A 27,400-nucleotide genomic window follows, 5' to 3' on the forward strand; every position below is an offset into this window, starting at 1 on the left:
GAGTTGTGGGATCTGCTGGTACAGTAAGGGGATCCTGCTACAATTGTGATCAACCCAGCCACTTCTCAAGGTTCTGTCCATATCCGCCCAAGAAGAAGCAGCAGACCTATCCTACTCGGGTGCATAGTATGACTGTGGATGAGATTCCTGAGAGAGAGCCCGTAACCGCTGGTAAGTTTCCTATCAACCAAAACCCTGCAGTTGTTCTATTTGATTCTGGATCATCGCATTCTTTTATGAGTCAAGCATTTGCATGGAAATATGAACAACTATGCATAGAATTGGGTTATGGTTACCGTATAAGTTCAGCAGGGGCTGATGTTTTGACCAATCGGATGGTTCGAGGGGCAACCCTTGAATTAGGTAGCAGAAAGTTTCGAGTGAACTTGATAGTTATGCCTGGACTAGTTCTAGATGTCATTATAGGGATGAATTGGATGAAGGATTGGGGAGCAGTTATAGATACCGGAAGTCGGGTACTTACCCTTAAGGATCCCCTGGGTGAGGGTACTTTCCAAGTACCATTGCCTCAGAGAACAGACCTTATAAGTGTGACATGTGCTACTGAAGTTATTCATATTCATCAGATTCTGGTAGTGTGTGAGTTTCTGGATGTATTCCCGGATGAGCTACCTGGTCTTCCGCTAGATAGGGATATTGAGTTTGGAATTGAGTTAATCCCCGGAACAGCTCCGATTTCAAGGAGACCCTATCAGATGCCTCCAGATGAATTAGTTGAGCTGAAGAAGCAACTAGAAGAGTTATCAAAAAGGGATTTATCCGGCCAAGCAAGTCTGAATGGGGATGTCCCGCCTTGTTTGTGAAGAAGAAGAAAGAGGGCACGTTGAGAATGTGTGTGGATTACATGCCACTTAACGTTGTAACCATTAAGAATAAGTATCACTTGCCTCATATTGATGTTTTGTTTGACCAATTAGCCAAGGCTAAGGTATTCTCAAAGATAGATTTGAGATCCGGTTATCATCAGATCAAGATTAGGCCACAAGATATACCGAAAACCGTATTTTCCACCAGATACGGTTTGTATGTGTATCTTGTCATGTCCTTTGGCTTGACAAATGCTCCTGCATACTTTATGTTTTTGATGAATACAGTTTTCATGCCAGAATTGGATAAGTTCATGGTTGTGTTCATTGATGACATTTTGGTGTACTCCGAGAACGAGAAGGATAATGAAGAGCATCTAAGAATTATCTTGACCAGACTTAGAGATCATAAGTTGTATGCTAAGTTTAGCAAATGCGAATTCTGGTTGAAGAAAGTTCCTTTCCTGGGTCACATTCTGTCAAAAATGGAGTTTTAATCGACCCAAGTAAGGTGCAAGAGGTTATGGATTGGAAGGCACCAACCACAGTTCCTAAGATTAGAAGTTTCTTAGGATTAGCCGGTTACTATCGTCGTTTTATACCGGACTTCTCGAAGATTGCCAAGCCGATGACAAGTCTGCTACAAAAAAGATCACAAGTTCGTGTGGACAGAGGAGTGTGAAGCAGCTTTCCACACCTTGTGGAAACTATTGACCACTGCTCCTGTTCTAGCACAACCGGACATTGAGAAACTATTTGATGTGTTTTGCGACGCATCAAAAACTGGATTGGGCTATGTTCTTATGCAAGAAGGAAGAGTCATTGCTTATGCCTCACGTCAATTGAGAAAGCACGAGGTCAACTATCTGACACATGATCTTGAACTTGTTGTAGTTGTGCATGCCCTAAAAATTTGGAGACATTATCTACTTGGTAATGTGTGCAATATTTTCACAGATCGCAAGAGTCCCAAGTACATCTTTACCCAACCCGAGCTGAATATGAGACAGCGAAGATGGTTGGAATTGATCAAAGATTACAACTTGAATGTGCAATATCATCCTGGAAAGGCCAATGTAGTGGCAGATGCTTTGAGCAGAAAGTCACATTGCTTGAATGTGCAGCCATTACTTGAAGATGGGTTCGATCTGATGCATCCTGCTGTGTTACATAGTATTCAGATTAGTTGCTCTTTGGAGAGTAAGATAATAGAAGGCCAGAAAATAGATAAGGGAATATTCCACATCAAAGAGAAAATAAAAGAAAAGCCATCTAAGCACTTTAAAGTGGATGAACAGGGCGTGTTATGGTTTGACAACCATCTTGTGGCTCTCAAGGATCAAGAGCTTAGGAATAAATTCATGAATGAAACTCACCTTTCTAAGCTATCTATCCATCTAGGAAGTAGTAAGATGTATCAAGAACTAAGACCTCGTTATTGGTGGACCAAGATAAAGAAAGAAGTTACAGCTTATGTTACCAGATGTGACACGTGTTGTAGAGTGAAAGCTATTCATATGAAACCTGTCAGTTTGTTGCAACCTTTGTTCGTACCTAGTTGGAAGTGGGATGATATAAGTATGGATTTTATCTTGGGTTTGCCCACTACTCAAAAGGGACATAATTCGATTTGGGTGATTGTGGATCATCTTACCAAGACCGCTCATTTCTTACCTGTCAAGACAACTTATCGACCACCTCAATATGCCGAGAAGTATATTGCAGAAATTGTGAGGTTGCATGGTATACCAAAGACTATATTATCTGATAGAGGGCCACAGTTCATGGCTCACTTTTGGGAACATTTGCACAAAGGCTTCGGAACTAGTTTGATTCGTAGTATCGCTTATTATCCTTAGACAGATGGTCAGACTGAATGAGTGAATGCTGTTCTAGAGGATATGTTAAGAGCATGTGTGTTGTCTTCTAGGGGTTCATGGGAGTCATGGTTACCATTAGCTGAGTTTGCTTACAATAATAGTTATCAAGAAAGCATCAAGATGGCTCCATTCGAAGCTTTGTATGGCAGAAAATGTAGAACACCACTGAATTGGGTCGAGCCAGGAGAAAGAAGGTATTATGGCATTGACTTTGTAGAAGAGGTCGAGAAGAAAGTTCATATTATCCAACAAAATATGAAGGCGGCCCAATCACGTCAGAAAAGTTATGCAGACAAAAGAAGGAGACCCCTTATGTTTGAAGTTGGTGACTATGTTTATCTGAAGGTCACGCCAATGAAGAAGAAACGGTTTGGAGTCCGAAGAAAGTTTGCCGCTAGATACATAGGGTCATACAAGATCTTGGAAAGAAGAGGTCCAGTAGCTTATAAGTTAGAGTTACCTGAGACAATGAGTACCGTCTTCTCAGTTTTCCACGTATCACATCTCAAGAAGTGTTTGCGTGTTCCGGAGGAAAAAATAGAACCTCGGGGTATCCAACTCAAATCAGATTTGGTGTATCATGAGCAAGCGGTCTGTTTGTTAGACACTAAAGAATATGCTACTCGGAATAGTGTGGTGAAAACATACAAGATACAGTGGAATCACCATGATGAGGGAGATGCAACTTGAGAAATGGGAGAATATCTACAAAAAGCTTATGAAGATTTTTATAACAAATGGTTCATAACCCAAATCTCAGGATGAGATTTTTATAAGAGGGGAGGGCTGTAACACCCTGGTGTTATACAAGCATTTAGGCACTTCAAATCATGCATATTGTGCATCATCAAGCATCCTAAGTATCCATGCCTAATCATGTAAATAATAACTGAAACCATGCTTCGAAACATATGAAACATGCTCGTGAAACATGAATGTTGCATACACTTGTTTAGAGTTATTTTGCCCTAATTATGCTTGCTATGTTAGTAAAACGTGTTTGGCTATAATTGTAAATCATCTAAAATTATTTAGCACCATTTTTTGGAGCAAAGTTTGTATTCAAACTTTTGACAAAATATGCATTTGAAATTTTTATTGAAAATGGTCAAAAATCCTCCCTATTTAGCTTTTACTTCCCAATTCAAAATCTATGCAAAATTTTTAGTTGGTCCCTAAAGCAAAGTTGTAGAGGATTAAGTTCTAAGCAACTTTTATTTTTGGGCCATTTTCAAAAGAAGTCATTTTCTTGCTCAAAAGGGTATTTGAAAACTGATATTTGAAAATTTATTGAAAATAGAATTTGAAAAATTGTTTCTCTCCTTTAATAGGTCGTCGCCTCACTTCTGGCCCACCAGCCGAAGCCGCCCCAACGATCCACCCTGCGCTGCGCCTTCGCCTCGGCCTAGCCCACCTTGCGCGCTGGCTTCCTTCTTCCCCCACGCGCGTGTACGCGTCCGATCGCGTCAAGCACGCCGCGCCGCGTGGCGAGCGCATGCCGGCGACGCCGGCCGGGTGGCGTCCCATGGCCCCCGCAAGCAAGCGTGCCTTGCTGTTTTCAAGCCACCGTAGCTCCGCTTCTCACAGCACTCCTCATTTCCTCTCCCGCGCTGCGTCTCTACCTCGCCCCGCACTGAGCTCTGCTCGCGCCGCCATCGCCACCGCAGCCCCACCGGCAAAATTGGTCACCGATGGTCCACCATTGCCCGCAATCGAGCACACGTCGCTCCGCCTCGCTCCCCGGCACCTGGTGCTCGGTGCAGGGACACCATTTGAGCAAGGTATAGCGGCCTTGCGTGTTTTCGCCGCCGTCGGTCATGGCGGCGCCGCGCTTGACCTCGCCGTGGAAGGGCTTCTTCCGTCCCTTCTCCATCCCCTTGGGTAACCCACTTGGGTTCACCATCTTCTTGCAGACCCAGTGCTCATGCCTGTTTGCCCGGTCGTGGTCGGCAACGGCCGCCGGCCCGCTTGCAGCGGCCGCACCGCCGTGGCGTCTGGAACGCCGGCGTGGCGTGGCGTCTCGCCTCGGCCGAGCTGGGCCAAGTCGGCCTTGGGCCAGAGCCCCAAGCCAGGCCAGAGCCCTTCCCCTCCGCTCGTTTGCGCAGGCCGAAAGCGATCGTGGGCCAGTCGTTCCCATGGGCCGGCCCAGTAGTAATAGGAAAAATTGTTTTCGGTTTTTCTTTTATTATTTGAGAAGAGAAATACTTTAGAAAATGTTTGTGTACTCATTTTGGCTCCAAATTTGTTGAAACAAATTTTGTTGTGTTGCTTGTCACTAGATCTACATGATAAAATTATTGCATGTCATTTTTTAGATACTTTTCTGTAGAGCTTTAATTAATTCTTGATATTGCTGATATCTTGTAAAATGTGTAGTAAAACCTATATGTATCAGAAAAATATGCTTCCAAGTTTGTTACTCTTCTTGTGTAATGTACTTCCTAGGAAAAATATATGCCATGCATGTCCTATAGAAAAATTGTGAGGTGTAGTTCAAGTGCCTTTAATGGCTGATTTTTGTTATTTTTGCTAGAGAGCAAAATTTGTATAAAATATGCATGTGATAATTTTTGTACAGTGGTTATTTACTGTATGGAACATAGGAAAAATATTACATCTGTTGTTTGACACTTTTCATAATACAAAGTATTTTCATGTTCATAATTATGCCATAGCTTGTTATTTTTGTGTAGGCTACTCCACTTATTCAAATGTCATAAAAATTTAATGGTAGACTACTTAGGGTAGTACTGTGCTATGGTAATTTTCTAAGATTGTTCTAAACTATAAAAATAGATGTTGCTATTCAAACCTATTATTAATTAGGGTTTAATCAAATGTTGCTTTATGTATAATTAAAACATTAGTGAAGCTTTGGTGTATCTTTGAAGCATTTAATGAGATGTGTTGACTTAGCATATTAGTAGTAGAAGAGAATGCAGTAGATGACATGTGCTTGTAGTACATGTTCTTGGATGATGTTGACTACCTTGCATTCAAGCATATCCATTGTGTTCATTTCATCCGATGCACTTTTTGCATAAGCACTTACGCACATGCATCATACAGGATCGCAAACCGAGAGCCCAGTCGTCATACCCGAGGAGCTCGAGGTGCAGCCACTGGAAGTGACCGAAGCAGACGAGGAGGACGTTGAGGAACTTCCGGAGTGCCCCGATCACCGCCCGAGCTCCTTCGAGAGAGGCAAGCCCCGGAGCATTTTTCTCCCCGATTTGCAATTATTAATTAAATGCTTTACTTTAATTGATGCATTACGTTCAAGAGTTGTTTGCAACCGTTGCTGCATTATACCTCGTCTACCTTTGTTATATTATATCCTTGTTACCCTGGTATCCATAGTCGAGTCAATGCTTAGCTCGCTTAGACCGGTAGAAGTCGGGTGATTTCCTGTCACCTGTGAGCTATAGGTGGTTACTTGGATCTGCTTGGATAACTATGTAGTCATGGTATAACTAAGTGTTAAATGAAGTTGAGACTGGACGGAGACTTACAGAGTTTTGGACTGTAGTGCTTTCCGTCTGTGTCGATTAAGGACCGACCGTTGTTGGGCCTCGAGTCATGTTGAACGCATGCCTTACATTTACCTGGCCGAATAAAGTACCTTTCGACCGTAAAGCTAGGAGATTATTCGGGCCGAGTAGATTGCCCGCAGCGCACTGTGCCGGAGCAGGTGTGGTAGGACACAGGGGCGCGATGATAAGACCAAAGGGCAGTCGGTCGGCCCCCGGGTACATATGGTTCCTAGCAAACTCGAGATTTTCCTGGATAGTTGACTCGGTGACCGATACCTCACTTTAGCGGGTGAGTGAGGTTTGTATAAGGAATAAATCACCAGCTGGTTAGGAATCGATTCGAATCGCCATCGCTCCTGGATAGTGAGCACTTGACTTGAGTGACTTCATCGTAGTAATGTTGATGGAACACTTGGACAGTTATAAGGAATATGACATTATAGAAGTTGTTAATGATCATTGGTTATCATTATTTGCTTAATCACATGCTTGCTCTAGTATAGGTGCAAATGTAGTCGACAGGTTAATAATAATTAACTTGACAATAATGCTTTTGAAAATGTTCTTAAAATGCTAAAAATGCTTCTTTTTGCAAATGAGTCAGCTACCCTACTATAAAGCCCTTCATAATCCTTGGTGTCACTTATTTTCGGTTATGTCGGGTAAGTCTAGCTGAGTACCTTCTCGTACTCAGGGTTTTATTCTCACTTGTTGCAGATGGACAGATGTATTACGGCTACTGTATCAACTGCCTTTATCCTGCGATGGGTGATGCTTAGGACCATGGGCATGGTCACTCCTTACGTTTCGTCTGATGCTTTTGTTGGAGATGATCATTAGCTAGCACTGTATTTGAACTCTGTGTGAGTGTGTATGGTTTTGAACAAATGGCTTCCGCTACTTCTATTTGAACTCATTTTGTAATAACTATGTTTAAACTCTGATGTATCTGAGATGCGAACTTTTATGTAATATGTGATGGTGACCGCTAAACTTATTACGATCTTGGCTGGTATGTGAGTTGGTTTGGAATCATTCGTGATTTCACAGACTACCGGGTTATACGGGCTTAAGTTTGCTAAATCGTCTGTTCTGGCGGATGATTTTCTTACTTAATTTCATATAATTGGTCGGTTCTGTTACAATATATTTCTAGGATTTTCACGGAATATTCAGAAACCTAAAGACATTCTTTGTGGTTTAAAAATCTTATTGGGTATTATTGGAATTTTTTAAACTAAAAGAGGATGAAACGACTTTGAAAACCACTTCTAACCAGAGTAGGGAGATAATTTATACAGTTTTGAAAGTCGATGGGATAAGATATCTAGTTTTGGAGTTTGACGATCACGATGATAAAAGGACTTTTTCGCATGTACTCCTTGTGCCCATTCCTTCGACAGGCCAATTTTATCCAATGCGTTGTGGTTTGCCCATTGTTGACAACCAAACTTGACATCTTTTTATAGCTTGAGCGTTCTAGTATGCTTAGGAAATTTATTTGGCCAGATTAATTAAATTCAAAAGCTTAATTCGGCTTAGTTATCAAATTTGGTTGTGATTGGTAAAGCTCTCATGATTTTTAAAATGATCAGTCGGCTAGCCAATATTGTTAATGGCCTGATTAATCTATTAGAAATTAACGACCACAGGTTTTAGGCATACTGATATGTTTAATTAACAAATGAAGCCGGTTAAATTTAATGTTAATCTTGGCTGGTGATTAGCAAAGCAAAGGGGAGATGAAGCAGGTTTAGTTTTAACCATGGCTGACATGTCAAGGCATTAATTGCTCCCTAATTGTTTAATATTGTCCAAGTGCAATAAACGGCAGCTACGTGTGCATGCATAGGAGCAACAAGCGCATACTGGTCATTTATACTCAAATGCAAGCAATACAGTAACGCGTGCATGCAGCGGTAGTCCAGCCGTCCAGGAAATGTGCGTCCTGAGGAAACGGGCAACAAGAAAACTGCGTCATCAGGAAACGGACAACAAGAAAGCTGTCGCGGGGATCGGATCAAGCACCAGATAACATTTTGCATGGAAATGCGGTGCGCGGCTCGTCGCTCGTTCAGGTGGATCACGACGGACAGGGTCAGGGCGTATATTCTGGTCATATGAAGGCGAGATGCAGCAACCGGTGCATGCGCAAGAATCCAGGAGACATGCAGGTGCAGGGACGGTGGCTAGTGATGACCGAGCACGTCCTGCGCATGGCGGGCGGACGCACTGTGCATGCCGTGCACCACGGAGATTCTGAGGAACTGAGCGGACAGAGGAAGGAGTCCACAGACTCGTGCGTGGAGATCAAAGTCTAGATCACCCTATATATATGTAGGGTTAAGGCCGGTAGAGGGGGATCCAACATCGTCCAAAAACAAATTATCACTATTCTATTCATTTATTTTCTTCGTCTACTTTTCGCATCTAGGTTAGTAGCTATATTTTGCTAGTTTCCCGCAAACAAGCCGCACGCTCCAGCGAATCGGAGTATCCTTTGCTGTTCTTGCCTGTGAAGCAGCCGGTTCTTCGCCGTAATCGAAAATCTCTTTACTAGTTTGCTCGAAAACTAGTCGTGGCGCTTCTACGAAAGTGAAGCAAATAGTCATTGGCGACTTCGCGTGTTGATTTTCGGCGTCAAACACCCATGCCTTCGACAAGCTAATTTTATCCTATGCATTCTGGTGGCCCATCAATTAATCTCAACAATCTGCCGTTTCCTTCTCTCCCAAAGGCAACACCTGCCGGCAAGCTTCCGGCGCGCATTTTCAACCCCAGACAGCCCCACGAGCGCCCCCAAAGAAGAGAGAGTCTTCCACCACACGAAGCCAAGTTCCGGGGACGAGTAAAGTGCCAACCACAGGCAGACAGAAAAAACTCATTCGGCGCCCGGTGGTCCGGCCGCCCTGCTTAGTTTTGTCGCTCCAAACGCTAGCCGAATTCATCCCTGACAAGCCTCGCAGACCACGGTGCTTCATCTGTTACTACTCCAAACGTCGCCATCCATGGGGTAGCTAGCTAGGAGCTTCTCACTCGCATGCTCGAGGTCCGTTGGGGCTTGCAAGAGAATCGAGCAGTTTGGTGAGGGAATGAGGGCGCTCACCTAACGACTTGCTCACGTTGATGCAGTACTCGTCAGTGGTATAAATACCTCAGTACTTGGCCTCTAACGCATGGCATCGCCTAGCTAGCTGACTAGCTGTTCCGTGACGAGTGGTAGCTAGCGTAGTAGGTACAGCCGCTTGCGCTCGAGAGCGAGCGAGCAGCATGGCCGGGGGCGGGTTCGCCGTGGCCGCCGGCCCGTCCGTCGACTACGGCGGGCGGGTGACGTTCTCCATCGTGGTGACCTGCCTCATGGCGGCCTCCGGCGGCCTCATCTTCGGCTACGACATCGGCATCTCGGGGGGCGTGACGGCGATGGAGTCGTTCCTGTCGCGCTTCTTCCCGGGGGTGCTGCGCCGGATGGCCGCGGCGCGCCGGGACGAGTACTGCCTCTACGACAGCCACGTCCTCACGGCGTTCACCTCGTCGCTGTACCTGGCCGGGCTGGCCGCCTCGCTCGTCGCCAGCCGCGTCACCCGGGCGATCGGCAGGCAGGCCGTCATGCTCGCGGGCGGGGCGCTCTTCTTCGCCGGCGCCGCCGTCAACGCCGCCGCTGTCAACATCGCCATGCTCATCGTCGGACGCATGCTGCTGGGCTTCGGCATCGGCTTTACCAACCAGGTGTTGCATGCCGGCAGGCACTCCATTCTTTTCTTTGTTAATAACACACAAATGACATAAGTACTAGTATTACACTAGATGACAGTTCAGCTTGTGCAGCCACTATCCGGGGCTGATTAACAAAACTACTACGAGTACTTCGTTAGTACTAGTATATATACTCCCTCCATCCACACACACACTATTTCTCCTGCACTATATTGTCAATTGCTACAAAATCAACATCGCCTCGAAATTCATTTGAATTTGAATCTATCGATCAACTCTTGTACTTTTTAAATTTAAAAAATATGACATAATTTGACTATTTTTGGATAAACAAACAATACAAAATTTAAGTTTTACAAGTAAAATTATGTCTTCGCAGCATGATGATATTTCAGGAGCAATCATCTTTCTAGCTACCTAGTCCGGAACTTGCAAAGAAATCAAATATTGTCATTCGCCAAAAAAAAAAAAATCAAATATTGTCAAATAGTCTTGTAGCAGGCAGCAGCTGTTATGCCCTTAAACTACAAAACTTAGTTCCCTTCCATGGTCTTAAACTGACCCTGTAACTTAGGTTCCTTTTTTTAGTTAAAAATTTGATAGGAGTACTTGGTTCCAATAATAATAAGCAAACTTTTTTAGATGATAGGCGACTTTTTGGCAGAGCATGTGTAGACGATGACACACAACCATAAGAGCCACTAGCACACCATTTGCATTTCGTTACACTGCTGAAATAGGATGGCCAAATAAAACCCATACACTTGCCCTTAATTAGTGTGCATTGTCAAACCAATACTCTTGCCCTAATAAAGTGGACTTTGTATTATCTTGATGATGTGCGTTGTTACGTTGTTGTCAACTTATATAGATGGATAGATAACCTACCCTACTCTAAAGCGGAGCCTACTTTATCGAGTACTCCCTCCATACTTAAAAATGAAGTCGTTTTGGACAGCGACATGGTCTCCAAAGCATAACTTTGACTACTTATTTTTTATAAAGATATTTATTAAAAAGTGATATATGTAAATTTTTTTGAAAGTATTTTTCAAGACAAATCTATACATATGGTTTTCATATTTCCAAACTCAACAACTTAAAAGTTATTTATGATTTATATTCCTAATGTTTGACCCAAGCCTTTTCCAAAACGACTTCATTTTTTAGAATGGACGAGGGAGTAGGGAGTATCCCCAATCAAACTCATGGTCCACAGCTCCAGTTGTGGTTATGTAATTATGTACTAGTCCCCAGCTGCCTATAAGATATTAGTAGTACGTACAAGTAGTTAGCGTTCTTCTTGACCGGAATTCAAATAGAAAAGTAAACATGTTGTTGCACACAAATGGTAAAAAAATTTGTCCCATTGTGGTTTTGACTTTTGACATGGTAAGTATTTATTTTTAGAACTGAAGTGATGCGAGTATATATATTTAGTATGTTTCGCAATAAAGGCTAGCTAAAGTGACTCGGGTAAAATGAATTCCTGCACAAGACATGAAGTGAGAGGTGCTGTCCACCTCCACCAAAGAAGAGTAGTTGGCGACAGACAAAAGAAGCAATTGACACTGTAGCACGAGGAGATGGGAAAGGTTGTTGCAACGTTCCGTCCTGCTTCGTTTGCTCATGCACTGTCCCTCGAGGTAGCTAGGGCTAGTGGTTGGTTTTGAGCCAGCACACGTCGCTCTCAGGCCCCGCGGCCTGCATTGCACCTCATGCAGGCATCCGGCTTTCTTGGAGTAGTTGGCTGTCCAGCTGGTTGACTTCAGACGCAATCGCAGGACCCATGTTATTAATCTTTTGCAAGTACTGTGTGTGAATTGTGATGATGCATCATGATGACACGTGCGTGACAAACGTACGGTGCTCACGTACGGTGTGTTACGACGCGCTAATGTTGCGTGACAACTGACAAATGCATGGCTGGCAGGCGGCGCCTGTGTACCTGGCGGAGACGGCGCCACCCAAGTGGCGGGGCGCCTTCACGACGGGGTTCCAGCTCTTCCTCAGCTTCGGCAACCTGGCGGCGAACCTGGTGAACTACGGCACCTCGCGTATCCCGACGTGGGGGTGGCGCCTGTCGCTGGGCCTGGCCGCGGCGCCCGCCGCCAGTCATCCTGGCGGGGGCGCTGCTCATCCCGGACACGCCCAGCAGCCTCCTGTTGCGCGGGCGCCCCGTGGAGGAGGCCCGTGCCGCACTCCGCCGCGTCAGGGGCAGCAAGGCGGACGTGGACGCGGAGCTGGAGGACGTGGCCCGAGCCGTGGAGGCCGCGCGGGGCCACGAGGAAGGCGCGTTCCGGCGGATCCTCAGGCGGGAGCACCGGCACCACCTGGCGATGGCCGTGGCTGTGCCGCTGTTCCAGCAGCTCACGGGGGTCATCGTCATCGCCTTCTTCTCGCCCGTGCTGTTCCAGACGGCCGGGTTCGGCAGCGACGCCGCGCTCATGGGCGCCGTCATCCTCGGCGCCGTCAACCTGGGCTCCACGCTCCTGTCCACCGTCACGGTCGACCGGTACGGCCGCCGGCCGCTACTCCTCACCGGCGGGTTCGTCATGATCATCTGCCAGGTCGCGGTCGCGTGGATCATGGGGTCCCAGATCGGGGCCCACGGCGAGTCCGCCATGGCCAGGCCCTACTCCCTGGCCGTGCTGGCGCTGACGTGCGTCTTCTCGGCGGCGTTCGGGTGGTCGTGGGGCCCGCTCTCCTGGGTGATCCCCGGCGAGATATTCCCCGTGGAGATCCGGTCCGCGGGGCAGGGCATCAGCGTGGCCGTCAACCTGGGCGGCACGTTCCTGCTCACGCAGACGTTCCTCTCCATGCTGTGCACGCTCAAGTACGCCACTTTCATCTACTACGCCGCCTGGGTCGCCGTCATGACCGCCTTCGTCGTGGCATTCCTGCCAGAGACCAAGGGGGTGCCGCTCGAGGCCATGGGCGCCATCTGGGAGCGCCACTGGTACTGGAGACGGTTCGTGCAGCCGCCGCCTGGCCAAGACGGCCGCCGAGGACCCCTGATGAGTGACAGAGTGGCGCTTCGGTTGTGGACGTAACACGCTTCCTCGGACGTTCTGTTTGTGAATGTGAATGGCTTCAGTTTGTCTGTTCTGTTCGTTTGTCTGAGCAAGAGCTGTGTGTGGACTAAAACTGAAACAGAAATGCTATATAACACACGTGTGTTTTAAGCACTAAAAAACACATAGATTTTTAGTCTACTGTATCGTTGCCTGCGTTCGTCTACCAAGCCGTGGTCGTGTCAGGTCTGCGTCCTAGTCTTGTCGGAGAAGCTTGCTGGTCCCTAGCGCGAGGCAGGTGGTGATAACGGCGGGCAAGCCGGTGGTTGTGTCATGTCTGCGTCCCAGTCTTGTCGGAGCAGATAACGGTGGTGCAGCTTCCTGGTCCCGAGCGCAAGGCAGGTGGTGATGACCTTGTCCTCTTGTCCTTGCATAAAAAAATTGTTTAGTGTGATATGTGGATTTGTAGATCTGTGATCTTATGATTGTCAGGCAGATGGAAGTTGTTGGATCTTAATTCTATGGTGTAAAAAAAATTATGTGTTGAAACTGTATAAGACACATAGTTGTTGGGTAGATAGACTCAACCGAAACTAGTGCGTATTCTTGTCCGTGTTTCCCGTGATACGTCTTCTTGTCCGTGTTTCCCGTGATACGTCATGCAAGATTTGAATATAATAAGAGGGCTGCTATTATTTCATAGTAATATAAAGTAACAATAACTGCAACAACAAAGACTCCGTGGCCCAATGGATAAGGCGCTGGTCTACGGAACCAGAGATTCTGGGTTCGATCCCCAGCGGAGTCGTTCGTGTTTTTTGAATTATATTTCACCCTTATTTTGACTTATACGGAGTATATACTGTTTCATTTATACTTAACATCACCCTTATTTTTGACATGTACACTCCTTATTTTTGACTTATACTTATACTTTTATACTATTTTACCCTTAAAATCACTGGGATGTCGGTTCTTGTTTTTTTGACTTACTATTTCACCCTTATTTTGAGTTATATACTATTTCACCCTTAGCATCAACTGGGGTGTTTACATTTTTTAGGCGTGGCGTGAAGCAGCTATAGAAAAACAACTCTGGATATTTAATCTTCGTTTCCAAGGGTTTTGTTACCAAATGATACAAAATCTGGTCCACAATTTGCAAACAAATGTTTAAGAGTGCAGATAGAAGACGAGTATGGACCTTTTGCGTCAAACATCAGCACAAGCAAAACATCCTATGATGCCATAAGCCCAGAAATGAGTCCAAAATAATTATTGCATAAGTTCCAGTTCGGGTGTACTAATAACATAATAATGTAGCAAGAATCAAAGTTGAGAGATCACACACCAGCGTATCAGATGACACGAGTGACCGAGTCAGATTCTGCTGACTCTACATTATATTAGACTAACGAGTACCCAACATAAATTATGATCCCCCACACGATTGGAGAACCAAGAGGTCAAGAAATGCACTCTCTGCAAGCTTCAGTGACGAGGGGAGCTGTAGCCAGTCCGGAACAATCAGATCAGGGCGATGCTGCTCTCGCCACCAGGGGGCTTGCGGATGCCGCCAAGGTATTCTCGGGGAGCTGGCGTTCCATCAGCAAAGATGTCACTGCCGCTCATCTCCTTCAGCTTCGCAGAGCTCAGAGACTTCTCAGCTGAGGCAGGGACGTCCTCCTTGAAGATGTTGTTACCTGTCAGCTCCTGGAACTTCTGGTTGTGGATTTTCTTTGCTGTCTTCACTACGGGCTCTTCACTGAATGAGATGTTGCTTGGACCTCCGGCAGGCTGCAGCATAAGTTTGCATAGAGTCAGAGGGGAAGATATTCATTCATGCTAACATGAAGAAAAACATATAACTTTTGTTCAAAGGGGTAAATACGATGGTTTCCCAAGAATATCAAGTCATATGAGAACGACATCAAGTAAAACATGAGGGATTGTTCTATGCACTGCTGTTAGCCTAGCTAGTGTATTTCATATGAAAGGCTTACAAACACATTCTTCGTAACATAAACACCAAAATTTTCCTTTTCATATTATCCTATAGAATTATGGTACAAATAACTATTAAGCATATCAAATTAGGACATTATCATGCTAGAGGAGAAGATTCAAGCAACAGTCTAAAAGCCCAGCTTTGAATTCTTGAATTCTAGGACAGACATTTTACCATAGACAGATTTGATTGTTAGTATAAAAAGCACCAGCATGCACTGGTATGCTAACTTAGTATTCAGCAAGTAGGTATGCAAAAGCACAGTACCCTATTCATGCAAACACATCAAATAGGGATCACTAGTTATACAGTACAAATAGCTAGCAACTCAAATATTTGTATCATTTGAACATAAAACAAATAAAATCCATACAAATAATTGTGCAAAAATGGAATACTAGCCTGCCAATGTTCAGCCATGTACAAACCATATTAAGTTGGAGCTGAAATCTGTTTCCATGACATATTCCATGACATGAAGAGCCAAATTTCCTACATTATGCTTATGCCTTTGGCTGGGTAGGGCATAGCCAAGAACTAAATGAAATATGCATCAAAACATCAGTAGGAAGGTCATCTTCTAATGTCACTTACATTAGATACTTTAACTGATGTGTGGACGCTTCGCTGGGGAAGTGAAAAGTCGACATTTCCTTGTAGCTCCATGTTACGAGCAGCCAATGGCCTGGCAGGAATCTCAGGAGGTGGACCAAAGATGTCACTGCCACTAAGCTCCTTGGTCTTGGCTTCAGAAAGCTGCTTATTTATTTTAGCATCAGCATCTTCCAGGGTACCACTAAGCTCTCGCTGCTTAGCCACCTCAGGTATCGACGATGGCTTCTTCGGTGAAACACTTCCATCGGCGCTAAATGAAATCTGGCTTATTCCAGTCACAGTTTGCTGTCATGAAAAGTCGACTCACATAGTAAGAAAACAATTCTTCTGTCAAATAGAATCAATCAATGCAAAATAATTAGAGATACAAAATCTATAGTCAAGCATAAAGTTACATAAACCTAAACTTAGCACAACGTGAGAAATATAAGTTCTGGAAGATGCAGTTCCTTTGAAATATCAGTTATAGTGCATTTCCTTAACAGAAATATATGCATCAACTTGGCATTCCATCCACATAAACATATAACATGTACTGGGATGGATCAGCACAGTAATGCTAAGGAGGGGAGAATAGGTTTCAGTAGAAGGATCTGAATAAGACCAGTACCTGGTACATCCTCAAGGAAGTCTTGTTAGAAGGATTTGAAGCCTCTGAATCACCATTTTCACTCTTCTCAGCGAAAATCCCACTCCCACTCATTTCTTTCAACTTTGAGCCAGAGCAAAATTTCCTTTCACTACAATAGGTCAACACGAAGGTTAGTGTTCACTGTTCAATATATTTTATCTCTCTGAAGAAACGGCCAGATAAATTTGGAAGCAATGCTGAAAATTACATAGACTAGAACATTCCCAGCAGTTTGTCTACCATCGTCCAATGCAGACACTGAATCACAGAACTGTCAGGTACACATTTTCATGTAAAACACGAATTTCTAAAAGAAACATGCACAAGGTTTGTCACTAGTTGCCTGAAATTTTGCAACACCCTCCAGTGTAAAACAGAAGTGTCGATACTTTCTAAAGAAACATGTTAAACAGGCAGTGACACCGCTACAGCCTACATCAAGGAGTCGGTGCACACAGCCTGCCATCACATCAACAATCTGGAAATGTCCACATTTCAAATTGGGCACTTGTGTTCTGCATCCTTGAAATCCCTTTCAGTCAGTACTAAAAAGAGTCTAGCGCCATCTACAATACACTACTGATACCATGACGTTGGACACTAGCAGTGTCACACACTTGCACCGTACCCCACCAGCACGGCCCAGCCTTCACATGAACCAACCGCCTGCAAGCGACTGCTCTCCAGCTACCACCATGGGAAGGTGTCACAAGCATTGAAACATGCAGCTGCCTCTCCTCGCTAAACCCCATCCACTGTAGAATGGCCTTCACGCCAAAACCAGAGCAACCAGGCTTGCTATGTTTGAATTGAGACATCGGCTAGATCGGCAGGAGCACACATCCGAACAGAGCACGCACGCACGCACACGTAGATACGCATCGCTAGATCAGATCGGAATCGGATTAATAACTAAAGTAGAATGCAGTAAACGACACAGATCGAGCGGATCAACACGGAATGCGGAAGGGGATGCCCCAGATCTCACCTCTTGCTCAGATCCTCGACCTCCTGCTCGGTGACCGGCGCGCCGAACATCGCCGGCGTAATCCCCGCGGCCGGCTGCTCACACATCATCACCCCCCAAGTCAGCCGCATAGCGCGGAAACAGATGAACAATCAATTCACAACACACCAACGCGGGTAGGGTATCAATAGGCAACGACAAACCTTTAGGCTGGGGCGGGAGGACGCGGCCGGCGAGGCGGATGCGTCAGGGCCCGTGGCCGACCAGGAGAGAAGGTCGGCCGTGTTGGTGTGCGGCTTCCGAACCGGCACCGCCCTCTCCATTGCTCTCCTTCCTTCCTACCGAGCGGCGGCAGCTACGAGATCGAGGATGCTTTCGCTCGGCCACTACCGCCTGCCTGCTCAGCTCGGCACGCTTCCCTCTCGCGATTTCTTCAGGGAGCGAAATGACACCTCACGATACCTCTCGTTTCGAAATTTTTTGCCGGTGACACCGCTGCCTGCCACTGGTTTGTACTGGTACCCATCCATGCCTGTTCCCCTCACGAAACAGTGACGCTGAACCGACTGACATGTGGGACCACTTGGTACTAGAGCCACCTGTCGGTGTGTCTTGGTTCCTAGGAGTAGGTTCGACTGGGGTCTTGTTTAGATTGCAATTTTTTTTAACCTAATAAATAGTATTATTTTTGTCTTATTTGGTAAATATTGTCCAATCATGAATCAACTAGGCTCAAAAGATTCATCTCGTGATTTCCAACTAAACTATGTAATTAGTTATTTTTTTTACTTACATTTAATACTCCATGCAAGCGGCTAAAAATTAATGTGATAGAGAGAGTGAAAAAACTTGGAACTTTGATGGGATCTAAACAAGGCCCGGGAAGGCGTCGGGCGGGGAGCAGTGGATCCCTTATCCGTGTGTTCGAAAGGTTTTAGCGTTTCTTTGGAGTCGTGGTCGATGATGAGTGGGTGTGATGGGACGAATAGATTCGGATGCTAATGCAGAGGATCCTGTCCGAGCGGGGTGCCGGTGGGCACGTTAGGCTCGCCGCTCCAGAACCAGACGGTGCGCTGCGGGCTGCGGCCATGCGCTCTCGCTTCGTACGGAAGCTACGCTCAACCATTGACAGCTTGGGCCCACGTGGGGCCAGGCTGTTAGCACAACACCTAGGAGCATTTTCAAAAGCCTGTTCTTAATTCACAAGAGTTGAGATTTTGTTTGAAAAAAAAATTCCAGCCTTGGATCTCTAAACATAGATATCATCTATTATGTATTACTCGTTAGCCAAAGATAGAAAGCGAAGATAATTATCTACAATGCGTACAAGATATAGAAAAAATGATCAAGGGTATAAAGATATAGAAAACTATTTTTACTTAAGTGACTCTGTAAATGATGATTTAGAGAGTAATTTTAGAAATACTCTCGGAGATGCTCTAAGGTTGTGTAAGAGCAACTCCAGGAGTCTCTTTATATGCCTTCTAATTAACAAAAATAGAGATTTTGATGATAAAATACCCTCCAACAACTCCAAATAAAAATATTGTCATCCTATATTCTGGATTTCTTGTTAGCCAAAGATAGAGAGCGGAATTGGCTCTGCATAGTTCGTACAAGATATAGAAAAGTTATTGGAGGGTAGAAAGATATACAGAGCGGTTTTATCCAAATGCCTCTGGAAACGAAGATTCAGAGAACGGTTTCATATTTGTTGAATATGAAAGCATGTCATGCTAGCCGTTCCCACCTTCATGTGCTCTACTCATCATTTGGCCATTGTCTTGAATTCATCATAAAGAAATATAGTGAAATTTCATATAGTAACTAGATATTAACATATAATTATGATCAACATATATAATTATTTATGAATCTGGCGTGAGCTAGATCATGCGGGTGTGAGCTAGATCATGATAAATGGCTCACCATCACAACTAGTACAGTTCATCGTCACGATTCACGGAACAAATTCAAACATAAATAGCTCATCAAATATAACCGGTTCATTGTCACAAATAATACTAAACATATCTAATTCATCAACTTCATATCATTTAATTATAGGCTCATCAAACTAACTACATAACTTAATTAGCCACCAGTCTCACTAGTGATCCATAAGGTAATTCATTCATCACATGCCATTGCTTTACCCTTCCAATGACCTGAAGGCACCTTGCCACTAGATCAAGCGACTAGCTTGCAGTGCCCTGGCATCTAGCGACTCCGAGCCCCCCCCCCCCCCCCCCCCCACCGCCGCCGCCATCGTCCACCGCCTCTACCACAGCTGTTTCACCTCCTTTCCCCCTCCGGCATATCGTCGGAGGCCGGGGAAAGTGGGGATCCATCGTTTTTTAATAAGTTTTTTTTTTCAATAGATCGAATCTTTAAGGTTAAGGTCTCTCCATGTCAAGTTTTTTGGTTTTGGAGATTTATTTCCTCCTCTTCCTCTCCGGCGACGGCAAGAGGGCATGGTGAAATCGTTTTCTCCATGACGGCTCTATTGAAGATAAGGGCTGACAACTACGACGTCAGCATCCTCACTGGTATGACAATATGAAAACTTTTATTTTCGGACGGCGACATCAAGGCGAAGATGGTGTTGTCGCTATGGATTAATTTTCTCCGGTCTCTTCTCCCTTTTATTGTGGTTAGATCTGGCCACGATGAAGGACTAGGGAGAATAAGTTTTAGATCGATCTTCCTCATTCTCGGTGGCAGAAAGAAGAAGAAGGAAGACACCAGAAAGAAGAAATTTCTCAACTCCGCCTACATGAATGTTGGACGTCGTTCGTTTGACATCAGGTCTTTTGCCGAGTGTTTGTCTGTGCGGCCATCCATACTGTGAAGCGTCATAAGGGTTTGGTTCTGAGATCTAGAGTTATTCACAGCGTGGGTATAATTTAGAAAAAAATCAGTTTCTAGATATTTGTGTAATTCAGAATACTTGTAACGTGTTTATGTACATAGCTATTATCTAATATAATTCATCTCTCGCAGGAAAAAAGACACCTCGCCACTGCACATGAGCAAGTTAGGCACAAAACGGGGACGAGGAGGCCGCCGAGTAGCACTACTTGCATGTCGACAACTGTCCGAGCTCCTATATCGCCGCCACCATTTGTTGGGACTGGAAAGGGCGTTCTCGATGTGGTAGCAATAGTGCATCTCATGCTCCGCCACTATATGATGTGGCCATCCTTCTTTTGTTGCTGATGTTCCCAACAGCTAATTATACTCGTTATAGATTGGATCCATCTATAGTGTAAAATAGGATATTGATTCATTAGAGTCCTAATAGACCCACCATTTCTAGCAAAACCATAGCCACTGCCGTCAATTTTTCTCACTTTCTTTCTATTTTGTCCTCTAATTTAGAGTTCGTTCATAAAATAGACATAACTTTCGCATACAAACTCCGTTCCCCCTACAATTTTCAGGTTCAGGGACCCAAAATTATTGGGTTCGGTTTTCCCTGGTGATGCCTAATGGAGACTCGAAATAAATTATTTTGAATAAAAACTCATGCATTTTATTAATAAATTGTTTTTGTAAGTTATTAAGTTTGTTCTTAGTTCAGTTATAGAATTTTGTGTTATTTGTTGCCTCTTTTTTATACATTTGAATATTTAGTATATATCATGCATGTGTTTCAAAAATTCCTTATTGCTTTTGTTGTATTGTCGGTGAGCTACAGGTTTCAGGTTTCAGGATCCACCAGGTTTGGAGGTGAATTTTCACCTAAGGCCTCGTTTAGATTGCGAAAAAAATGAAGTCGATGAATAGTACCACTTTCGTCTTATTTGGTAAATATTGTCCAATCGTGGACCAACTAGGCTCAAAAGATTCATCTCGTGATTTTTAACTAAACTATGTAATTAGTTATTTTTTTACATATATTTAATACTCTATGCAAGCGGTTAAAAATTGATGTGATGGAGAGAGAGTGAAAAAATTTGGAATTTGGATGGCATCTAAACAAGACCTAAATCGATGTTCGGTGCAGTTTCAAATTTTAAATTTGGGTTTCAGGTCTAGGTCCACGAAGACTCCACTCGACTTGAATCCTTGTTGCCATCCCTACCGAAAACATTAGATGCGCTACATTCTATCAATTTTGTTGATGTGGCATGACACATCACCACGAAAGTGGGGAAGAGAGGCGGTCTTGCACTCCACGTTGAAAACCTCGTTGTGATGATACTTGTTCGCTTGATCGTATTAACCATGCTTATCAGCCATGATATAGTATTTTTCTCTCACAATAAAACAACATCAGCCGGCTTATAAGCCACAGAAACGATCAAGCGAACATGGTGATAAATATCAGGTGTATATGTGTACACCCATATCCCTTAACTAGGAGGCGTTTGGTATAACTCTGCTTCACTAGGTAAAGGAGTTTTTTTAGCTTTGGCTAAAAAGCAGCTCCACTTGCGAGTCGAAGCTATTTTAGAAAAATATTTATAAAATAGCTTCTTGATAAAAATGATGAAAATGTCTAAAATACATTTTTATTTATTTTTCTCATTTCTATTTATTTTGGGTTTTTTTTGAGAATTTCCTGTGTGCCATTAAAAAAATCGCAATACCCTGTATGCTTCTGAAAAAGTTCAGCGGTCTTCAGCGTCACTGCTCCAACTTTTTTGTGCCCTCCATGCCACTGTCGTCAATTTTGGCTCTAACTCCGTCAAACTGCATGTGTGAAAAGTCGAAAATACCCTTAAGTCTAAATATGTCATTAATTTTTTTGAGCATCTTAACGACTTTAAATGAAAAAACTCAAAAATAGAAAGCTGTAGATCTCATCGAGATCTATAATTTTCATATAAAAATTATTTTCATTTAATTTCACAAAAAATATGATTTGATATGATTAATATATCTTAGAAAAATCATATTTGTTTTTTTGCGAAATTAAATGAAAATAATTTTCATATAAAAATTATAGATCTTGATGAGATCTACAACTTTCTAGTTTTGAGTTTTTTCATTTGAAGTCGTTAAGATGCTCAAAAAATTAATAACATATTTAGACTTAAGGGTATTTTTGATTTTTCACCCTGCTGTTTGACGGGTTAAAGCCCAAACTGACAGATAGTGGTATAGGATGGCACAAAAAAAATTAGAACAATGACGCTGAATACCACTGAATTTTTCCGGACGGTCATTGCGATTTTTTTTTGACACGAGTTTTTTTTTTTCGGTTAGAGGTGAAGTTCGTCCGTATCCGTATCTCTTTCTGCGTCACCCTTTTAATTTCCTCGGCTCGCCGTATCCTTTTTTTTCATCGCGTCCGATCCCGCCGCCGCGAATCCACTACCCGACGCCGCCACCCACGCGCCAGCGCCACGGCTCCCCCGGCCCCTCCGCCCGTCCGCGATCCGACGCCGCCACCCGCGTCCCCGCACCGCCGCGCCCCCGGCCCGCGCCACCACGCCCCCGGTAGAATCTCTACCAAACGCCCCCTAGATCCGCCTCTGGTCGTCGGAGAAGCAAATCCCATCCCATCCATGGCGTCGGCGTCGGAGCAGATCCCATCGCCACCCACCTACAGGTTCCGGCCTACGAAGCGCGAGCTCGTCGAGTTCTACCTCCTCCCGCGCGCCCGTGGCCAGGACCCATTCCCCGGCGTCATCTTCGAGGACGACGCGGCGGGGAGCACGCTGCCCTGGGACCTCTTCGAGCGCCACGGCGTGGGGAGCGAGGATGAGGCCTACTTCATCGTGCGCGGCAGCGAAGCCAAGAAACCCGGCGCCCGCCAGGACCGCGGCTGCGATGGCGGCGTCGGGACGTGGAAGATGCAGAGCAGCCTCGAGAAGTGCCTGCGCGTCCGCGGCAAGAGGATCAAAATCCACGTCAGCAACCTCAACCTGCACATGGGCAAAGGCAAGAACAGCGGCAGCGTGGGGTGGGTGATGCACGAGTACACCATCGCCGCGCCGCCCTGCCCGTCGCCCGTCAAGATCTGCCACATTGCCTTCAGCGGCCACGGCCGGAAGCGCATGCGCGTGCCGGATGGCCAATAAGTCCGGCAGAGCCCTCTTCTTGGCAGCAGCGACTTTCAGGGCTTCCCGTCCGCAGTGTCAGAGCAGCACACCGGGTTGGAGGCGCAGGTGCCGACAACAGAGCAGCAGGACACCGTGGCGCCGCAGTTGATGGTCCAACAATCTACCATGCCGATGGTGCAGCAGCTGTCTGAAGGAGAACTGGAGTTCTGGAGCTCGATAGGGGTTGATGTGCAGAGCAATAACAGTTTTGAGCAGGAGCACTCCACAGGGGTCCAGAGCAGCTGTGTGGTGTCCAACAACGGTGCCATGGCAACAGGGGTCCCGAGCAGCTGGGTGGTGCCCAACACCGGGGCCATGGCAACAGGGGTGCAGAGTAGCTGGGTGGCAGGAGACCTTGATGATTTCTGCAGGTCATTACTGGCTAATGTGCGGACCAACTGTGCGGCGCCGAGCTTCGGCAACATGGCCACCGGAGCGCTGGGCGGTGGCTGCTCGTTGATCTGTAAGTAGAAGAAGAGTACTTTCTGGTCAAGAACTAACTCAGGAATCAGTTCGGAGCCAAGGTGCATGAAGCAATTTTCTAGTCTCTGGTCAAGAAGCTGTTCGGAGATATGCTCGGGGGCTGTGCTAGGAGGCTGCACCACATTTTTTTTTTTTTAGTTAGGACTAGGATGTAAGGGTGTGTTTAGTTCACGAAATTTAGAAATTTGACTACGGTAGTACTTTTGTTTTTATTTGATAATTAGTGTTCAATCATGGACTAATTAGGCTCAAAACGTTCATCTCGTGATTTGCAATTAAACTGTGCAATTAGTTTTTTTTTTGTCTATATTTAATGCTTCATGCACGTATCGTAAGATTCGATGTGATGGATACTGTAGCATTTTTTGGGAAACCTTTTGAAAACTAAACACAGCCTAAAGCAGATTGCACTCTGCAGTGTCTTAGGCCTTGTTTAGTTGGCGAAATTTTATGGGAAATGGTACTGTAGCACTTTCGTTGTTATTTGATAATTAGTGTTCAATCATAGTCTAATTAGGCTTAAAAGATTCGTCACGTGAATTTCGTCTAAACTGTGTAATTAGTTTTATTTTTTATTTATATTTAATGCTTTGTGCATGCGTCCAAAGATTCGATGTGACGAAAAATTTTGTAAAATTTTACAAAATTTTGGAAACTAAACAGGCACTTATGAAGTTTATTATTTAGTAGTGGAAGGCCACCCACTAATGTAACCATTACTCATTTTGTAGCCCTATCCTTCTATCATTTTTTTAGCCAAGGAGCATGGGGCAACAGTCGCTATTATTTTGTAGCCACCCACTCATGTAACCATTATAGTACCTAAATCTATGGGTCCATATATGTAATGTTAAGTTCTTCCCTATAATCTTCAGTTCATAATTGCCCAGGAGTTTGTAGTAACTTTTAGAATGGCTTGAATTACAAATGAATAACGCCTTGTTCGGCTGGGGCAGGCTGGCTGGCTGGGCTGGCCAGGCTCCTCACATGGACACTGTTCTAATGAACCAGCCAGCAGTACTTCTCTCTCACATAAACGAACCAGCAACGATACGAATCAGCCAACCGAACAGACTGTAAGAGTCCATAGCAGTAGTGGTCTGCTACTCTATTTGCTAAAGCTTATTCATACCAAGGATCTTCCCTGATCACGTGAGCTAAGATCCCCAGCCCATGAATTATTTACTGCTGGCTGGTTTGGTATGAGAGAAAAACACTGTTCTCGACTGGAAATTTACGATCGTTTACGAGCAAGCCAACAGGTAGCTGTCAAAGATTGTGTTCAGTATATAGCTCTGCCACGAGAAGCCGAAGAATTGCATTCCGAAGTCCAATGAGCCTCTGGTACGAATCTTGTATTTCAGCAATGTTGTTCAATTCCCTCCGGCCTACCATTCAAAATGTTTCTCATCGAGGCAATGACTCAATATCACGAAGCAGAACGCAAAAAGAGACTGGAATATAATATGATTAATACAAGCCAAGTCAATAATTAAGCTTATCTTAGTTCCCTTCTAATTCAAAACTACTTTTTTCATAAATTAGAGCAATTCACCTGTTGCACGATTTTTACACCTATCAGCGGATAAGATAAATGATTCATAATTAAGGACATCGCAACTCCCAACTAAATTGTTGAACTGACAGAAAATTGACCATTCTGTTCAATTCACAGAAAATTGACGCAAATCATTCAATCAATTATTTCAATTCTCAAAATTTGGAGCAGGGGCTATACACTTAATAGTTTTGTACAAATATTTATCCTGACATGGGAGCGTCTGAACCAGTTGTTAATTTTGCTGTGAGAATTGACAGTTGAGAATGGCCTAGTACTGCTGACTGAACGTTGCTGCGAGGAACATATCCTCCTCGCTCCCAACCCACCCGCACTGGCCGCAGCGCTCGGCAGCACGGCAGCACTGGGTCATGCCGCCACCGGATGTCCTCTCCGTGCTAGCAACGGCGGCGTGGCGGACAGCCTTGACCTCGACCAGCAGCTTAGGCGCCTTGCACCCGCGCAGCTCGCGGCCCACCTGCGAGAGCGTGAGCCACCTCTCCGCCGGCTGCGCCGCCGCCGCCGACGACACGTCGGCCCACGGGAGCTCGGCCCGCGCCAGCACCCGCGACGACGGCCTCACCCGCGCTCCGCCGGCCCCCAGTAGCGCCGCCACCAGCCCGGACGAGGACGACGGCCGCGGCCTCCACCGCAGCTCGAACGCGATTCCCCCGGCCGCACCGCCACCACCCCAGCGCTGGAAGCGCGCGAGCTCGCCCCAGCGCAAGTCCCCGTCCCCGGCGCACGGGACCTCCCGCGTGTCCACGCGCAGCCGCCGCCGCCCGTCCCCGGCCGGCACGTAGTACCTCAGGAAGAGGCTGCCGCCGCCGCGCTCCTCCAGCTGCTCCTGCTCTAGGCCATCCACCCTGACGACCCTGACGCCGAGCTCGAGGCTCGGCGGCTGCACCCTCAGTAATCCTGCCATTAACGCACGCACTCGATCGCGCCTTGCGCTTCTTCTTGCAGCAAGTTAACTGCAGGAACGCAGCAGTACTACTAGTCGTCCTAGCTAGCTAGCTGACTCAGCTGCGGTGGTTCGTGTTGGCGCGCTGGGCTGAGCTCATGTGTACAGAGAGTTGCATGTGCAGGCTCCGATATATAGCTAGGCGGACCGCGGACGCCAGTGCTCTTGTGCTCGTGGAAACGGCCCTCGCTTTCCCGAGGGACCGACCGATCGAGCGAGCCAGCCGAGTCATCAACTTTCTAGTGGACCCTTGGGCGTGTCAAGGATGGTTTGGCCATAGAGGAGGCACAAGAGTGATTAGTTAGTGACCAACGCCGATCCGATCAGCCGATGATGGGCAGATAACTAGATAAGGATGCGTCGCGTCAAATGGCGAGGCTGATATGGTAGATTAGTGGGTTAGGCAGCAACCGGGGCGAAGGCGAACGCTTTTCCCCTCCTTCCACTTGAGCACATGCGGTTGCTTCTCACTTGATTGGTCGTCGTCCAGTTTGTTTAATGCTGGCGCGACCGCTTTTGATTTGCCCAAGGCGAAGGGAGGGAGGCGGCCATCGACGCACGGCGAAATTGGGAAAGCAAAGCATGCCCGTTGCGCACGCACGTCTGCACGGGATTTCGGATAGCCAGATGAGGACGACGGGCGGGTGCTAGTTGTATTACACCTCGGATCGATGCTCACGCGTGCCTAGTTTACTAGCCCGCGCCGGTTAATTAGATGCAGCCTGCCCATTTTTCCCCACTCTGGAGTCTGGAGGTATTGTTAAACGTGTTCTATCGGTGATTCGTGCTCAGATATCTCAGGTAGTGTGATGTGAGGGCGAGCGTAGTTTCTAGTGCTCGGTTGACCCAAATCCACTGCCTGCATCAGTGGCTGGAGAAAATGGTGGGGTGGTGCCTACACTACACACACCTTGAATGGGATGTGTCACAATCACTATTCCGCGTGTGCGCCGCTAACCGTAGCGGCGCACACGACGCCCCACACGCCGGAATCGAAGAAGGGGGCGGAGGCTGGGGGCGGCACGCGGAGTGGCCGGCGGCGAGGTCTCCGCCGGCCGGGGCGGTGGACAAGGAGGAGGAGGCGGCGGCGGAGGTGGCGGTTAGGGTTAGGGTTGGCCAGCCGGTGAAGTTTTGATAATCTCCCCGGCTATAG

At 45.9% G+C, this 27,400-nt stretch overlaps 3 protein-coding genes, 1 non-coding gene and 1 pseudogene across 4 annotated transcripts; 3 read left to right on the top strand and 2 right to left on the bottom strand.

The window, feature by feature from the left end:
- The first annotated feature begins 8,659 nt into the window (after positions 1-8,659).
- LOC136490694 (sugar transport protein MST1-like) lies at positions 8,660-13,057 on the top strand (annotated as a pseudogene).
- Positions 13,058-13,703: 646 nt separating this feature from the next.
- TRNAR-ACG (transfer RNA arginine (anticodon ACG)) lies at positions 13,704-13,776 on the top strand. Its single transcript has one exon. It is a non-coding gene; the product is annotated as a tRNA-Arg (tRNA).
- Positions 13,777-14,229: 453 nt separating this feature from the next.
- On the bottom strand, positions 14,230-17,673 carry LOC136493080 (uncharacterized). The gene is made up of 5 exons (XM_066489122.1): positions 17,393-17,673; positions 17,211-17,284; positions 16,202-16,331; positions 15,571-15,876; positions 14,230-14,765 (listed from the first exon to the last, which is right to left on the bottom strand). The coding sequence occupies exons 1-5, from the start codon at positions 17,510-17,512 to the stop codon at positions 14,496-14,498; spliced, it is 900 nt and encodes a 299-aa protein (XP_066345219.1). The 5' UTR covers positions 17,513-17,673; the 3' UTR covers positions 14,230-14,495.
- Positions 17,674-22,705: 5,032 nt separating this feature from the next.
- On the top strand, positions 22,706-23,221 carry LOC136491930 (NAC domain-containing protein 2-like). Its single transcript, XM_066488127.1, has one exon. The coding sequence runs from the start codon at positions 22,706-22,708 to the stop codon at positions 23,219-23,221; it is 516 nt and encodes a 171-aa protein (XP_066344224.1).
- Positions 23,222-25,417: 2,196 nt separating this feature from the next.
- LOC136494604 (uncharacterized) lies at positions 25,418-27,003 on the bottom strand. Its single transcript, XM_066490765.1, has one exon. It carries the CDS (start codon positions 26,206-26,208, stop codon positions 25,555-25,557), a length of 654 nt encoding a protein of 217 aa, XP_066346862.1. The 5' UTR covers positions 26,209-27,003; the 3' UTR covers positions 25,418-25,554.
- Positions 27,004-27,400: the final 397 nt, after the last annotated feature.

Source organism: Miscanthus floridulus, chromosome 11, assembly GCF_019320115.1.
Source record: "Miscanthus floridulus cultivar M001 chromosome 11, ASM1932011v1, whole genome shotgun sequence".
Taxonomy (NCBI): domain Eukaryota; kingdom Viridiplantae; phylum Streptophyta; class Magnoliopsida; order Poales; family Poaceae; genus Miscanthus; species Miscanthus floridulus.

What these genes read in the sequence shown, in the direction of transcription:
- LOC136493080 (XM_066489122.1), bottom strand. Translation starts at nt 17,512, where the DNA reads ATGGAGAGGGCGGTGCCGGTTCGGAAGCCGCACACCAACACGGCCGAC. An exon ending in CTTCCTTGAGGATGTACCAG is followed by an intron (nt 15,877 to 16,201) that starts GTACTGGTCTTA and finishes TTTTCATGACAG; the next exon opens with CAAACTGTGACTGGAATAAG. An exon ending in CATCAGTTAAAGTATCTAAT is followed by an intron (nt 14,766 to 15,570) that starts GTAAGTGACATT and finishes CTTATGCTGCAG; the next exon opens with CCTGCCGGAGGTCCAAGCAA.
- LOC136491930 (XM_066488127.1), top strand. Translation starts at nt 22,706, where the DNA reads ATGGCGTCGGCGTCGGAGCAGATCCCATCGCCACCCACCTACAGGTTC.
- LOC136494604 (XM_066490765.1), bottom strand. Translation starts at nt 26,208, where the DNA reads ATGGCAGGATTACTGAGGGTGCAGCCGCCGAGCCTCGAGCTCGGCGTC.